A 17521-nucleotide genomic window follows, 5' to 3' on the forward strand; every position below is an offset into this window, starting at 1 on the left:
ACTGCGCATATGTAACGTCACATGTTTTTAGGCGTTTGGGGTTCAAACCTGCTTTGTAGACCTTGACATGATGTCATAGCTACCCTGCCATAGTTCCATTGGTATTCACATTGGTTTAGCCTTTAACCTTTATATGACAGATTTCAGTAAAATTGAGCCTTTGGCAAGCAAAGGGTGAATTAACTGATGAGAAGTATAGGTAAACAATAGGTAAATCTATCATACTATGAGGTTTTGTCTAAGCCTGCGGTAAGGTTGATATTGTGAAGCCTGAAGAAACAATGGTTTAAACTAAGCATCAGCAAATTACAGCAATCTATTGCCCCACAGGGAGTAAAGAGAGGGAGCCTGAGCAGAGATTTGTATTTCAGCCAGACAGTAATCATTGTTATACATGAGAATTGCACATTAAGGAAAGAATGTGATTTTCCCCTTACCAAATACAGGTATGGGACCCGTTAATTGGAAACCCAATATTCAGAAAGTTGTACGTATGTTTTCACATGTCAGAATTATGTATTTATTCTTTTCAACTGTTTTTATTATTGGCTAATTGACTAGTAATTATTCATTTCAGTTTGGATGCTTTTGTATTTCCCTACTTTCCTTGTTACTATGGAAGTCGTACTTTAAGTCATTTAGCCAAGTCCATACACAGGTCTGTGACCCCTGTTTGCTGTGCTGTAAGATCTGTTCTATTATTACTATGGAATGCTGAGACGTTTGATGACTGTTAGTTGACAACTAATGGGTAATTGGTGACAACTGATGAGTAGCGAACTATTCCATGGAGGACTAGTAAGTATTAATGATGTATGTTAATGGATTATGTCTTTAGGGTTTTGTGTAATGTGAGTTTGACAGGCACAAATGTATTTCCTCTTTGATAACATACCTTTAGAATCTGCTTATGGTGTGTGAACCACTAATAGGTAAGGGCCCACAGTTAATCTCAGCTACCACAGGCAACTAACCTCCCTGAAGTGCCTTTTCACTGGCAATAAAGTGGATTGCTCGTGCAATGGCTTACACGTCACTTTGTTTTCCAGTTGCATGACGTTTCCTGCAGAATCTCCCTGTAGGCCATCAGCCTAAAACTGGTGCCCATGCCATGTGGCTGTTCTGTTGTTAGACAAAGAAAACTTTCCTTTAGTTCTGAATGTTAAGGATTTCTTAAGCTGTAACAGGATATTTTAAGCTTTGCAATTGGCCAAATCTAAGATTAGATAGATAGACATAGGGTAGGTAAGTGACCTGCCACCAGGGCCGCCATTGGGGGTGGGGGGAAGAGGGGGCACTGTTGTGACCAGTGAATATGTCTCTATTAATAGAATTCAGAGACTTAGCAGCTAAAATAAATCCCTTTAGAACTGCAGAATACCTGAAGAGTCTGAATTAACACATTGCTATTCTTTTTCCTTTCATGTGATATTAGTTCAATTTCTTGGTTTTAAATCTACCAACATCCCATATTATCCTTCATTTGTCAGATAAGCATCAAGTTTTTTAAAACTATGCAACACTTTTTGTCAGTAGTCATATAAAGCATGTTGGTCTACTGATGAAAAACATAAATTATAAAACTGTTAGAAGTTGCAGAATATATATATATATATATATATATATATTTATTTTTAAAAATAAATACATTTATATTATATTTTTATAATATATGTATATATATATATGTATTTATTTATTTTTAATAGGGTCAGTCTGAAGTATGAATGTCGTCTTCTACTTTTAAATGTATATACAGCTATAGGTTCTATTATCCAAAATGCATAGGATGCCTGGGTTATCGTGTAAGGGGTCTTTACATAATTTCCATAACTCAAGTTTGCTAAAAGTCATTTAAACATGAAATAAACCCAGTAGGATTGCTTTGCCACCAATATGGATTTGTGCAGCTTAGTTACCATCAAGTACAAGGTGCTGTTTTATTATCACAGAGGAAATCCTTTCACAAAATTAGAATTATTTACTTAAAAATTGATTCTATGAACTTTCTGAATAACAGGTTTCCAGATAAGGAATTCCATACCTGTAATAGTGTTTTTTACATGTATACATTAATGGTTCTCTTTGGTGAGTCCTGGCTGTTTACTTGAGTGGGGCCATGAGAACAAGAACATGTGAAGCACAGTTTAAGTTTAAGACCAGATACATCAAACTCCCTATAATTCCTGCTTCCATCCCTCTTGATTTAAGACTGAGGCAAAACACCAGTTAACCAGCCCTTTTTTTGTGTTTTGGTTTGTGTATGGAAATTAATAAAAAAATCTTAGAGCTAGTCTCTCAGAAGGAAGAAGGAGTAATTGATTCCTTTGGCTCTAGAGTAATTCATCTGCCTCAGAAGCGTGTCATATTATTTTCTTCCACAGCACCTCATAATTTAATAACAACATGCGCTGATAATAATTATCTAATAAAAGATCATTGATGGACACATTCCAAAGTGCTGCCTCAGCCCTCTGTTTACATTGTTTCAATTTTTATGAATTTTAGTATACCTTTGCAGCACCTATACATGTGAGATTTATGGAGCAGCAGCAGTTCTTTTGGGACCTTTGTATAGCAAAGGTACATAATTGTACTCTCGGAATATGCTCAGCTGTAGCATATACCATATATAACCAGTGCACACAGATGCATACATTATTTCAAGTGTAGTAACAATATCTTGTTGATTAAAGACCCTTTTAAGCTTAACGAGGCTTGTATATAATATTTTTTTGCTGTCAGCTTTTTGCTATAAGATACAAAGCTTTTTTGCTTTGATGAAAGTGGCAATTTACTAGCCTGTACTGTGATTCTGCATTGTAATATTGCCGATGTGCATACTAACATGGGATCAGTTCATGCTTAGGGACAGTATATATAAAATAAAGCAAGGAAGAAAGCACAATATGATAAACAAGGCTCAATAGGATGTGGGTATTATAAATATAATATTATGTGGGCTTGTTAGAAGAAAAACTATCGTGGTGTATAAGGGAGCATGAGATTTTCAGAATGAATCCTTTTGTTAGTATTTATTCAACTTGATGAAACTGGGACCCCATTTAGTTAAGTCACTTATTTTGATTGGTATAATAAATAAATAAAATATTTCCCTTACCCACAAAGCCACAAGAGACTGCCTGAAAAGCTGTGTTCCATGCAGATTTGTTTTAATTTTAGAATGTATGTAAAAAGGAAAGGTGGGGGTAGTTTCTGTGGTGAATTTGGAGCAAAGTGCCCTGCTTACTCTACTGATCCAATGGCAAGAGTGCTACAGATAGTTGAACACATGTCTGCTGCACCAGAGATAGGATCTTACATATTATTATATATACATATTTATATATGATGATATATGAAATAAAAATACACACACAGTACTGGACATACATTAAACCTGCTCCCTGTTTAATGAAACCCGTCACCACAAAATAAATACATAATCAAAACTTTGACGTTGTTACAGTCTCAAAGGAAAATTATTCCTTTATAATATAAAGATATGGATAGTCTTACATACCTCCCAACTGTCCCAATTTTTGTGGGACAGTCCCTCTTTTAACAGCTCAGCCCACAGTCCTGGATTCTTAGTGAAAAGTCCCTCATTTCTCTTTGATCTCCTGCACTGAATTTTACATAGTTACATAGTTACATAGGGTTGAAAAAAGACCATTGTCCATCAAGTTCAACCCATCCGAGTAAACCCAGCACACAACCTATACTAACCAATCTATACACTCACATACATAAACTATATATATACAACCAGTAATACTAACTGTAGATATTAGTATCACAATAGCCTTGGATATTCTGCTTGTTCAAAAACTCATCCAGGCCCCTCTTAAAGGCATTAACAGAGTCTGCCATTACCACATCACTAGGAAGGGCATTCCACAGCCTCACTGCCCTCACCGTGAAAAACCACCTACGCTGCTTCAAATGGAAGCTCTGTTCCTCTAATCTATAGGGGTGACCTCTGGTGCGCTGATTGTTTTTATGGGAAAAAAGAACATCCCCCAACTGCCTATAATCCCCTCTAATGTACTTGTACAGAGTAATCATGTCCCCTCGCAAGCGCCTCTTTTCCAGAGAAAACAACCCCAACCTCGACAGTCTAACCTCATAGCTTAAATCTTCCATCCCCTTTACCAGTTTAGTTGCACGTCTCTGCACTCTCTCCAGCTCATTAATATCCTTCTTAAGGACTGGAGCCCAAAACTGCACCGCATACTCAAGGTGAGGCCTTACCAGGGACCTATAAAGCGGCAAAAATATGTCCTCATCCCTTGAGTCAATGCCCTTTTTTATACAAGACAGCACTTTATTTGCTGTAGTAGCCACAGAATGACACTGCCTGGAATTAGACAACTTATGATCTACAAAAACCCCTAGATCCTTCTCCATTAAGGATGCCCCCAACACACTACCATTCAGTAGATAGTTTGCGTTTATATTATTCCTACCAAAGTGCATAACTTTGCACTTGTCAACATTGAACCTCATTTTCCAGTTTGCTGCCCAGTTTTCCAATTTTGTCAAATCGCTCTGCAAAGCGGCAGCATCCTGCATGGAACTTATAGTTTTGCACAATTTAGTGTCATCAGCAAAAATAGAAACAGTACTCTCTATGCCCACCTCCAGGTCATTAATAAACAAGTTAAAAAGCAAAGGACCAAGGACTGACCCCTGCGGTACTCCACTAACCACACTGGCCCAATTAGAAAATGTTCCATTTACCACCACTCTTTGTACTCTATCCTTCAGCCAGTTTTCTATCCAATTACAAATATTATGTTCTAGGCCAATATTCCTCAATTTGATCATTAACCTTCTGTGAGGTACTGTATCAAACGCTTTAGCAAAATCTAAGTAGATGACATCAACTGCCATTCCAGCATCAAGGTTCCTGCTCACCTCCTCATAAAAGACAACTAAATTAGTCTGGCAAGATCTGTTACGCATAAAACCATGCTGGCACAAACTAATAGTATTGTGAACTGCAATGTATTCAACTATCCTATCCCTTATTACCCCTTCCAGAAGCTTTCCTACTACTGATGTCAGACTAACAGGCCTATAGTTTTCAGGCTGAGAACGAGATCCCTTTTTAAATAACGGCACCACATTAGCAATCCGCCAGTCTCTCGGCACCATGCCAAACCTCAACGAATCCTGAAAAATTATGTGAAGAGGCTTGGCAATCACAGCGCTCAGCTCATTTAATACCCTGGGATGAATCCCATCCGGCCCTGGACCTTTGTTTACCTTTACATGTTCAAGTCTCTTTTGAATTTCCTCCTGAGTGACCCACGCGTCAGTAGCTAAATTACTAGCACTGGGCATATTAAAAGGGAAGCCTTCATTATCTGGCTCCTCAGATGTATAGACAGATGAAAAATAAGAGTTCAAAATTTCAGCTTTTTCCCCGTTCTCATCAACCAACGTACCTCCCCGTGATAATAAAGTTCCCACCCCTTCTTGCTTCATTTTTTTACTATTCACATAATTAAAAAATAATTTTGGATTCTTTTTACTCCTAGCTGCAATATCCCTTTCCATCTCTAATTTAGCTTGCCTGATAGCTTTTTTGCATGCTTTATTTGCTTCCTTGTACCTGATGAAAGTTTCCGCTGTCCCAGCTAACTTGAATGCTTTAAAAGCACGTTTTTTATTACCAACCTCGACCTTAACTCTTTTATTCAGCCATAAGGGTTTTGCTTTGCGATGCCTCTCCTTGCTTACAAGGGGAATATACTGTTGTGTATACCTGCAAAGCAATGTTTTAAAGATGTTCCATTTTCCTTCTGTGTCTAACCCCATGAAAAGCCTTTCCCAGTTGACACATTGCAGAGATGCCCTTATACTGGCAAAGTCTGCACGTCTAAAATTGAGCGTTTTAGTTACTCCCTTATAGAGCTGTCTCTGCAGCATTATCTCAAAGGAGACCATGTTGTGATCACTGTTCCCCAAATGCTCACCCACACAAATGTTAGAGATAAGTTCAGTATTATTAGATATTACCAGGTCCAAAATAGACTCATTCCGAGTAGGTTCTTGAACCACCTGAAATAAAAAGTTGTCATTTAGCATATTTACAAACCTACTAGCTTTTTCTGACTTAGCCACCCCATTACTCCAGTCAATGTCCGGATAATTAAAGTCCCCCATAATAACAACTTGACCCAATTTTGAAGCCTCCTCCATTTGCAAAAGTAGCTGGGACTCATCCCCCTCATCTATACGGGGTGGTTTATAGCATACACCAATGATCATTTTCTTTGTGACCTTCAGCCCTACTGAAATTTCTACCCAAAGAGATTCAACGTTTTCATTGGTAATGTCTTTATTACATGGCTTTAAATCTGACTTTACATAAAGACAAACCCCTCCACCCTTTTTAATCTCTCTGTCCCTCCTAAAAAGCGTATACCCATTTAAATTCACTGCCCAGTCGCATTTTTCATCCCACCAGGTCTCAGTGATACCAATTAAGTCATAATTTTCAATACATGCAATAGCCTGCAGCTCCCCTATTTTTCCCGACAAGCTACGCGCATTAGCCAGCATGCAGCGGAGATTACTACTTCTTCCTCTACAGCTTACATTAGCTAAAGGACAGTTAGAGCTAAGGTGAAAATTAGTCTGTTTCCCTTGTAACAATGGAAGCTCCTTATCTGATAAACTATATGCCCCCCTCACTCCTCCCCCACAACCCTTTACTGGTCCCACTGCCCCATCTACACTAGCTCTCCCATAAGAATCTAGCTTACCAACCCCCCCCTTGTCTAGTTTAAACACTCCTCCAGCCTCTTAACCATTCTCTCCCCCAGCACAGTAGACCCCCTTCCATTGAGGTGCAATCCGTCAGGGCTGTATAGATTGTACCCCAAAGAAAAGTCAGCCCAGTGCTCTAGGAACCCAAACCCTTCCTTCCTACACCAAGACTTTAGCCACGCATTTAGCTCCCTAAGCTCCCGCTGTCTCCCTAAACTAGCACGCGGCACCGGCAAAATTTCCGAAAATATTACATTGGAAGACCTTTGCTTAATTTTAGAGCCTAGATCCCTGAACTCACTCTTTAAGGTCCCCCTCCTACCGTTCATTTTGTCGTTAGTACCGATATGTACCAAGACAGCCGGGTCATGCCCAGCCCCTCCCAATAATGTGTCGACCCGATCAACCACATGCCGAACCCTGGCACCAGGAAGACAGCAAACTGTCCGGTTGAAGCGATCCGCTCGACAGATTACCCTGTCCACTTTCCTAATGATCGAATCCCCTATAACCACCATCTGTTTAGGCCTAGCTCTGCTCTCCTCCCCACCACTACTAGAGAAACTGGTCTCCCGGCTGTTAGAGAGATCAGCCTCATCTAGAACCGCTAGTCCAGAGTTCACACTCCCATCTTCTTCACACAATCTGGCAAATCTGTTGGGATGCGCAAACCCTGGAGCAGCCTCCCTTTTTCTTTTCCCCACACTAGATTTTCTAACTGTCACCCAGCTTACTGCCCTATCATCCTTTCCTTGCTCCCCTCCCCCCATACTATCTGACCCCGCTAGTTCTTGTTCAGTTAGCAAGAGACTTCTTTCAAGATTGTCAATAGAACGCAGTGTTGCAACTTGTTCCTCTAGTGCTCTAACGCGAGCCTCTAAAGTGGCAACTCGCTCACATCCACAACAGAGGTATGCACTTTGGAACTGTTGTTCCACAACTGCATACATGCGGCAGGCTGTGCACTGTGTCATACCTTCAATGTTGCTGCCACTCATTCTCCCAGTTACAGAAACAGTTAAACAAAAATTTGTGAAAAAAGGCTATTAAATAAACAAAAAAAAAAAATTTTTTTTTTTTTTTTTTTTTTTTTACCTTGTTTTAACTCCCTTAGTGTTTAACTCCTGTGATTATAACTCCACTTATAGAGCCCCCACTTAAAGAGCAATCACTTATAGAGCACCTACCACCAGAGCAAGCTCCACTGGAGTGCCAGTGGTTCTATTTATACAGTCTGTTAAGGTGAACTAATCAAACCCCACCCCCTCAAACTGAGGGTAATTACAAAGGAATGTAACTCTGGCAAACCTGCTGTAAGCCTTATAGTTAACCAAACTTTGTAAATTGGCCCCAAAAAGAGCAAATACTTTTGAAAAAATTTAAACCCAACAGTTAGAAAACACAGTGATTCTGAATAAAGTTAATAAAAAATACTTATCCCTTTTTTTTGTTGAATTGAAAAAGCAGTTGATTCAGTCAGCCACCAGCCTGAATGCTAAAAAAAAGATGCAAAATTTCTCAAAATGTAATTAAATAAGTAGCTTTTGGCAGAGAGCCCAGATAAGTTTACAAGCTATGCCTACACTTAGATACAATTGTAACTAATAAGCTAAACAGGTCTCTCTCTTTTTTTTTTTTTTATTTTTTTTTAATAACCATTTGATCGATGTATGCCCGGTGACTAACGCAAGGGGATTATGCTGTTCACGTACGTTTACTCTCCTCAGTTGTCCCCCTTCAGTAGTTGACCAGGCCCAGGAAACACATTCCCCGTGTACCCCACTGACAGCGGCCCTGTCCATCTGTATACATAGCTGTATATGTGTTTGTGTGTGTGTGTTTTATATTGCCCTGACCTAATATATTGCTGTCATGTAACCACTGCCATTTTTGAAATCTTAACTGTTAAATAATGCAGCAAAATATAAGTTGTAATTAGAATTCCCTGCATTACTAAATAGTTTTACAGTTATTTAATGGTAGGATCTGCATGCAAAGGTCACTGCAATATCTTTGTCTCCTATTTTGGGTAATTAATAGAATGTTGTTTTCATTAAGCTTTTAAAAAAATATATATCTTCAAAGGAAATACCAGCCATTCTCTAAGATAAAACAGAATATTTAAAGGAGTGATGGCATCAGGTTTATTTATATTTCTGTATATATTTGTATATGAGTGCACACATAGACTTCTTTCCTTTTATAGAACCAACAGGATTATTTTTATTATGTCTTAAAGGTAAATGAGGAGAACAGAGATGAAAGGTCTTAGAAATAAAAGCTATTCTTCTAACATCAGCATTTGCGGCATAACATTATTCTAGCACTTAAGGAGATTTTAGCTGACTGCTACACAGAAAGTACCTTTATATTGTAAGCATTTAGATGTAGAACACTGATTTGTTCTTCCTTGTGATAGCATTGTTCTTATTGCAAGTTTTCCACAGTGAAATTTGGTTCTGTTTGTTAATATATTTACATTAATAATAATAATCAAAAACCTAAATCAATGATGTCCTGGTAATTTAAGGGGGAGTATACTCTAGAAGAGTTTATCATCCTGTTCTCCCAGATGGGTAGTATATAAAATATGCCATAGCCCACAAACTATTCCGATTCCATTTTCACTTCTAATGCATAGAAATACAGCATGTTTCAGAGAGAACAACATAGGGGGGTTTATTTACTAACAAAGGGGGATACACTGCCTTTATGCAGTATCTCATAGCAACGCATCGGCTTGTTGATGTGGTCCCTGTATTGACTGCACCTATTACCGTCATTCTAATTCGATCCTTTGGCCCCAGAGCTAAACGACCGAATTAGCCTAAATTCACCCAATATCCCCCACCCCCTAGGTGGGGATATCAAGAGAAGATCCACTTGCTTGGCGACCTTGCCAAGCGAACAGATGTTAATGTGTATGGCCACCTTCAGCTTTGGTCAGTGTACTGCCAGATCAGTGTGCTGGCAAATCAAAACAGGCACCTGCTACCTATGTTTTTGATCCATTGTTACTAAATGATCCTCTATCTATTTTTAAGCAAATGTTGGTGCTGTTTGCTGCTCATTATGTACAGTATTTCTATCGCCTTTTTATCTCATAGCTGCACATGTTTAGTTGCCCTTGTCAAACTTGTGTGCAAAAAATAACATATGTTTTACAGTTAAGGGATTAATGCTATGTGGCTCAGAATTTACCTGTTTAATGTTTGCAAATCAGGTTCATGCCCTTAGAACTGCGCAATTTCTCACCTGCCCAAGTGCAGCCACACATGCAGTGGTTTATGTTTAAAAATTGCAGAATGAATGCAACAAAATGCATGGGAGATCTGTCCAAATAGATCATGGGGGGGTCAGATTTTGTAGCACCCCACACTCTTGTGCTGTTGCATGACAGGGTTTTGTCAGATGCAAGTCTCTTGGACCAATATGCCCCATGTAGTTGAACCCTTAAAGGAGAAGGAAATATTTATATATTTATTCTACAGAAAGCATTATCATACCTAAGTAAAGAGCCCTAGAAGCTTTCCCTGTTTGCTTAAGATTGCAGCTGCCATTTTAGCTTGGTCTGCATAACTTCCTGCTGTATAGCTCTAGCAGTTTTAGTGCAGATCACACATTCCTAAGGGAGGGGGAAGGAGTTCTTGGCCTTCTTAAGGGAAGGTGGGAGCAGGAGAGAGGAGAGAACTAGGCAGACTCTGGCACCCCGGAATGAAGGATTTTTCAGAGAGAGGAAGTCAGGTAGCTGAAGAACACGTTTACAAAAAAAGAGACAAGAAATTTTTGATAGAGGACTCTGTTTCTGTGAGTGCTTATGGTTGTATTTAAACAGACCTTTCTGATGAAGCTTACTTAGTTTTTACCTTTCCTTCTCCTTTAAGCACAAAGTTCCAGTGAACACATGATTATACAAACCCTTGCCATGCTCTGTGACCTTTGTTTTGCTTTATTTTATTTACCACTGCACAGTTCAAATCCAGACATAACACCCCATGTCATAGATAAGAGCAGAATCAGATGTATTTCTACAAACACTGTGATGGAGCCCGACCAAGAATTGGCATTTTTAGCAAAGCTGAGTCCATAGAAAGCTAACAAATTGCTGTAGAAGAACATTGTATTCTTTAGGCAGTTGGCACAATTTGTACTTTTGGGCATTCGCTTCACTGCAAGGATTCACCACTGCCTGTTAGTAGCGTAGGAGCCATCCAATTTTCTCTGTCCGTTAAGCACTGCTAAGCAAAGTTTTATGCTGAATTATGAGCTTATTTTTTTTATTAAAGTGGACCTGTCACCCAGACATAAAAAGCTGTATAATAAAAGTCCTTTTCAAATTAAATGTGTAACCCCAAATTATTTTTTTATTACTACATCTATACCCATTATAAAGGCTTTTGAAAATCTAATCTGTCAATCATATATTGCCTGCCCCGCCTCTATGCCTTAGGCATAGAGGTGGGACAGACACTTACTTTCACTTTCAATTCAGAACTTTTTAGATGTCACTGCACTCCTCACATTCCCCCTCCCTCCTCACCATGTAATTGTGTAACCAGTGCATGGACATGGGTATCAGGTCCCCCCATACTGGCACAGAAACAAGATTTTGGCAGGATGCAATGCCAGCTTTGATAACAGTGTCCACAAAATGGCCCCTGCCTGCTTGCTGCAATTGTGAATTCCAAGGCTGAAGAAAATAAGATAAAAATAATTTATATAGTGTAAGTAAATTTTGCTTGACAAACACAATAGAAAACAATTTGGAATTATTTCTTAAGGTGACAGGTCCCCTTTAAATGCATATGTTTTCATTATGTTCAGAACTAGAATAAAGCAATTTTTTTTTATAGCATCTTGCTTTTCTACAGTTACAAAACATTTTATGCACTTTAGCTGTAGGTGCAATTAATGGGAAATATGCCCTATGTATTAGAGCAGATTTCGACTTTTACAGAGTAGTGATTCATTCAAAAGCTCCAAAGCAAATAATTACTCCAATCATTACTCCATTTTTATATTACAGGTATGGGATCTGTTATCTGTAAACCCATTATCTAGACAGTTCAAAATTACAGGAAGTCTATCTACTTTGGACTCGATTTTATTCAAATAATTCAAATTTTAAAAAATTATTTCCTTTTTCTCTATAACAACAAAACAGTGCTTTGTACTTGATCCAAGCTCAGATATAATTAGTCCTTTTTGGTGGCAAAACAATCTTATTGGGTTTTAATAATGTTTAAATTATTTTTTATGGTATGGACTTATGGTATCCTAATTATGGAAAGACCCGTTATCTAGAAAACCCCAGGTCTCGAACATTCTGGAAAACAGGTCCCATACCTGTATATAGAACTTATCTTAAAAAATAAGTAAACCTTTTTTTTTTTTCCTATCAGTAAAATTACTCTAAACAGCTTCCAGAATTACCTACCTTTGTCCCAGCATTCTCTCTGACCTGGTTCCTCAGTCACCTTCTGACTGAGGAACCAGGTCAGAGAATGCTGGGACAAAGGTAGGTAATTCTGGAGGCTGTTTAAAGTAATTTTACTGATAGAAAAAAAAAAGGTTTACTTATTCTTTAAAGTTCAGAGATATATAGTAAGCCTTATGTATTGGTTATCTAGAAAGTGGGAAGTGTATGATGCAAATCATGCGCTCCAAGGATTACAATTAACCTGCCATTTACAGTCATACATTGCTAATATATTACAAAGTGCATTATATTACATCAGCCTCTGTCCCACGGGAGCTTGCAGTCTAACTTCCTGCCACAGTAACAATGGTCAGATTAATCGGAAGCCAATCAACGCACCACTCTGACCAGAAGCATGCAGGCAAAGTCAGAGAAAACATACAAAATGCTGCTCAGAATGTGCCCTGGCTGGACTCAAACTCAAGTTGCAAGTAGCACCACTAATATACCAGTATGATGTTTCACCCATTTATTTTGGCTTTACTATTCCAAATGTGAATTTCTGTGGAAGATAATAGCATTATTCTAGTGGTTCTTTGAGCAGTCTTTACACCATTGGACAAAAAATCTGCTATGCTGCCCTGTACAATGGCCTTGTGGCACGTACCACATGTTTAAAATCGTATGTCTTGTGCTAAGGTGAAATGCAAATCTATCAGAGGGTAGTTAATGCCTGTAGAGACCACCAGGTAGCTTCAATGTTGTCTTCAAAAAGAACAGATTTCATTCTGTTCTTTACCTATCTTACCACTTGCAGTTAAATCTGAAGTCAATGATATTGAATACTTGCGCCTTGAAGCCTGCAAAGTGACTAGAATTCCTAAGAAGAGCCAACATATTGTTCTAGTATTCCAGTATTTTGCTGTAAAAATATTTAGAAGTTTCTGTTATGTTGTGGGACCATGCAGTTTTAGCTAATCAAATATTTACTGGACGCTGGTATAGCAACACCTACAGGTAAATTCTACATTTGTGAATCATTCTAACTGTATTTCGGTACCTTCCATTGTAATTTTATAAGTCTGTTAAATATTCAGCTTGGCAAACAAAATGGTTAAATGGTATGAACCTGTTCTGTATTTCATGTTATTCTGTGGATTGCAAGTGTTGCACATCATTTTCTGTATACAAAAAACAGATTTTAGCTTTTATACACACTTCCCAGTATTTTTTATGTTGTAGCAACAGATTCTAACCAAGTTTTATTTTCAAAATTATACATAGCTATTTGATTGCTTCTGCCAAAAGATCTCAGGTATAGCCTTCCATATGGAATCCAAACAAGAGTTTATTGTGGTGCACATGCCTGCCTGTTTTGGTTTCTTAACTAACATAGTGGGAAGGTTAACAAATATTGGTATTTGTTTTCAAATAGTCCCATTTTATGTTTGTCATTATATTGCTCTTCCAGAGCTATTTAAATGTGTGTATTGTGGCAGCTGCTGAAAGAAAATGTATTAAATGAAGTAGGTTGGTCTGAGTCCAAGAATCCTAAGGCGTAGCTGTTCTATGGTATTTCATCTTTCAATAAGAAAATATAAAGAAATTGATACCTTTTATTGGCACACGGACCGATTCAAGCTGTCAACTTGATATTTTCAAATATGAGCCGGGTAGGTTTGATTTTCCTGTTGGGGTGAGGACCACATAACCTTCTCCCAATGGCCTTCATTTATCCTTGTTATGATCCAGTTGTTGGCCCAAGAGCTGTAAAATTAAATCAGCTTGATATCACCCAGGTCAAGGTGGGCATATAGCAGAAAGATTAAGATTGCCAAATGAGCGGCTTTTCGGATGTAAGGCCATCTTAAATCTCTTCTTCAGTCATTTTATAATCTTAAATTCAAACAATCCAGAAAAAGGGACCTAAGTGTCCCAAAGGTTTGCAGTAATCTCTGCATCTAACTAATAAAACGTTTCACTTAATCTGTTATCTATATTTGTGTTTCTGTGCCTCATTTGGACCACATCAATGTACCAATATGGTCCTCACCCAGCGCAATAGAGATCAGGCTGATTTTTTGGCAGATATTGCTCGGGCAAGCTGTCAGGAAACCCAAAACATGACCAGTAATCTGCCAACTAGGTCTGAAGGGACAGAGTCTGCAGCTTTTATCGACTTGTGTATAACACAATACGCAGTACAACATTCTACTGTTAGGATCTTTCAATAAACTGTCAACCTGATGTCTTAGATTGTATTTAGAGAAGATCCCTGAGAACTGTAGTCTTGTAGCTGAAGGTTTTCCTTCCTTGACATAATCTGTTTCTTTAATTTATATACAAATATATATATTTATTTATAAGTATTCCTTTTATATCTTTTAGGTCAGTAACAGATCCAAGAGATGGAAAAAGAGTTGCTCTAAAAAAGATGCCCAACGTCTTCCAGAATCTAGTCTCTTGCAAGAGGGTCTTCCGAGAACTGAAGATGTTGTGTTTTTTTAAACATGACAACGTAAGTGATGATCATTTTAAGGATGGAATACGATCTTCTTTTCATATACTGCCCTCCTTATTAGAATTTCTGCCCTTTTCGACAATTATTTTAACATGATTTCTATGCTTATTCTGTATATGCCTGTCTCTAAAAATGTTGTTACTGTATTTTTAGTCACATTTTTTCCCTTTTGCACCAACTCCCTGAGTGTGCGGTACTCTTTCTCTATACAGTATGTCTATTTTTTGAGCTGCACCCAGGGCTGTTAATTTGGTGATGGGTGTGCTGCACTCAGTTTGTTCTCTCTATCTCTATCTCTAATCTCTATCTCTAATCATCTCTATCTCTATCATCTCTATCTCTATCATCTCTATCTATCTCTATCTATCTCTATCTATCTCTATCTATCTCTATCTATCTCTATCTATCTCTATCTATCTCTATCTATCTCTATCTATCTCTATCTATCTCTCTCATCTCTCTCATCTCTATCTATCTCTCTCATCTCTCTCTCATCTCTATCTCTATCTCTCAGTCTATGACAGTCAGTTATGTATTGTGCTGCCATTGTTACTGTTAGTGCCTCTTCTCCCAGTAGGATGCAGAGTTTTCTCTCTTCTTCTATAGATGGGAAGTCTGGGATGTGATGGGAGAGTCTCTGGCAGTGGGTGTCTCTCAGTGCTGAGTATTTGGGGCAGTGTAGCAAGAAGTGGGTCTCATCCTCTACTGCCCCCTGGTCACAACGCTGGCACAGCCGGCTCTCCCTGGGCCTGTAGGTCTGTCGGTGCCAACCCAGTTCAATCTCCAGGCTGTGGGCACTCAGTCTGTACTGGCTCAGGATCTGTGTGTCTTTGGGCTTCTGTAGTCTTTCCAGGTATGGGGCCAGTCTGTATTCCCTCCCTAGTGCTTGGTAGATCATAAGCTTCTGGGAGTTTGCTATCTCTTCCCTCCAATCACAGATATATTGCTCTTTTGACTGGTTTATTGATTGTGTTACTTGGCCTTTAGTCAGTGGGTGGGAGGCTTGGGTGGGCAGGGCACTGATAAGTTGTTTCAGGGCACAAGGCTTTCCCTGGGTCTCATTGTGCAACAAGGCTTTATGATGGTAGGTCCTGGGGTTGCTGTTGTGTAGGTGTGCCCAGTATGAGAGTGCCCTGTATGTATGTATGTATGTATGTATGTATGTATATATATACAGTGGTGTGAAAAACTATTTGCCCCCTTCCTGATTTCTTATTCTTTTGCATGTTTGTCACACTTAAATGTTTCTGCTCATCAAAAACCGTTAACTATTAGTCAAAGATAACATAATTGAACACAAAATGCAGTTTTAAAATGAAGGTTTACGTTATTAAGGGAGAAAAAAAACTCCAAATCTACATGGCCCTGTGTGAAAAAGTGATTGCCCCCCTTGTTAAAAAATAACTTAACTGTGGTTTATCAATTTCAATTTTCAATTTCAATATCAATTTCTGTAGTCACCCCCAGGCCTGATTACTGCCACACCTGTTTCAATCAAGAAATCACTTAAATAGGAGCTACCTGACACAGAGAAGTAGACCAAAAGCACCTCAAAAGCTAGACATCATGCCAAGATCCAAAGAAATTCAGGAACAAATGAGAACAAAAGTAATTGAGATCTATCAGTCTGGTAAAGGTTATAAAGCCATTTCTAAAGCTTTGGGACTCCAGCGAACCACAATGAGAGCCATTATCCACAAATGGCAAAAACATGGAACAGTGGTGAACCTTCCCAGGAGTGGCCGGCCGACCAAAATTACCCCAAGAGCGCAGAGACAACTCATCCGAGAGGCCACAAAAGACCCCAGGACAACATCTAAAGAACTGCAGGCCTCACTTGCCTCAATTAAGGTCAGTGTTCACGACTCCACCATAAGAAAGAGACTGGGCAAAAACGGCCTGCATGGCAGATTTCCAAGGCGCAAACCACTTTTAAGCAAAAAGAACATTATGGCTCGTCTCAATTTTGCTAAAAAACATCTCAATGATTGCCAAGACTTTTGGGAAAATACCTTGTGGACCGACGAGACAAAAGTTGAACTTTTTGGAAGGTGCGTGTCCCGTTACATCTGGCGTAAAAGTAACACAGCATTTCAGAAAAAGAACATCATACCAACAGTAAAATATGGTGGTGGTAGTGTGATGGTCTGGGGTTGTTTTGCTGCTTCAGGACCTGGAAGGCTTGCTGTGATAGATGGAACCATGAATTCTACTGTCTACCAAAAAATCCTGAAGGAGAATGTCCGGCCATCTGTTCGTCAACTCAAGCTGAAGCGATCTTGGGTGCTGCAGCAGGACAATGACCCAAAACAAACCAGCAAATCCACCTCTGAATGGCTGAAGAAAAACAAAATGAAGACTTTGGAGTGGCCTAGTCAAAGTCCTGACCTGAATCCTATTGAGATGTTGTGGCATGACCTTAAAAAGGCAGTTCATGCTAGAAAACCCTCAAATAAAGCTGAATTACAACAATTCTGCAAAGATGAGTGGGCCAAAATTCCTCCAGAGCGCTGTAAAAGACTCGTTGCAAGTTATCGCAAACGCTTGATTGAAGTTATTGCTGCTAAGGGTGGCCCAACCAGCTATTAGGTTCAGGGGGCAATTACTTTTTCACACAGGGCCATGTAGGTTTGGATTTTTTTTCTCCCTAAATAATAAAAACCCTCATTTAAAAACTGCATTTTGTGTTTACTCGTGTTATCTTTGACTAATAGTTAAATGTGTTTGATGATCAGAAACATTTTGTGTGACAAACATGCAAAAGAATAAGAAATCAGGAAGGGGGCAAATAGTTTTTCACA

The 17521-nt window shown here is 38.8% G+C and overlaps 1 protein-coding gene across 1 annotated transcript in view; it reads left to right on the plus strand.

Moving 5' to 3' along the window:
• The window catches only part of nlk (nemo-like kinase), a 112720-nt gene that overhangs the window by 47983 nt on the left and 47216 nt on the right, over positions 1-17521 (plus strand). Inside the window, 1 exon segment of the mRNA NM_001123413.1 lies at positions 14588-14717. Coding sequence (NP_001116885.1) covers positions 14588-14717 — 130 coding nt within the window.

This window comes from Xenopus tropicalis, chromosome 2 (genome assembly GCF_000004195.4).
Source record: "Xenopus tropicalis strain Nigerian chromosome 2, UCB_Xtro_10.0, whole genome shotgun sequence".
Taxonomy (NCBI): Eukaryota; Metazoa; Chordata; class Amphibia; order Anura; family Pipidae; genus Xenopus; species Xenopus tropicalis.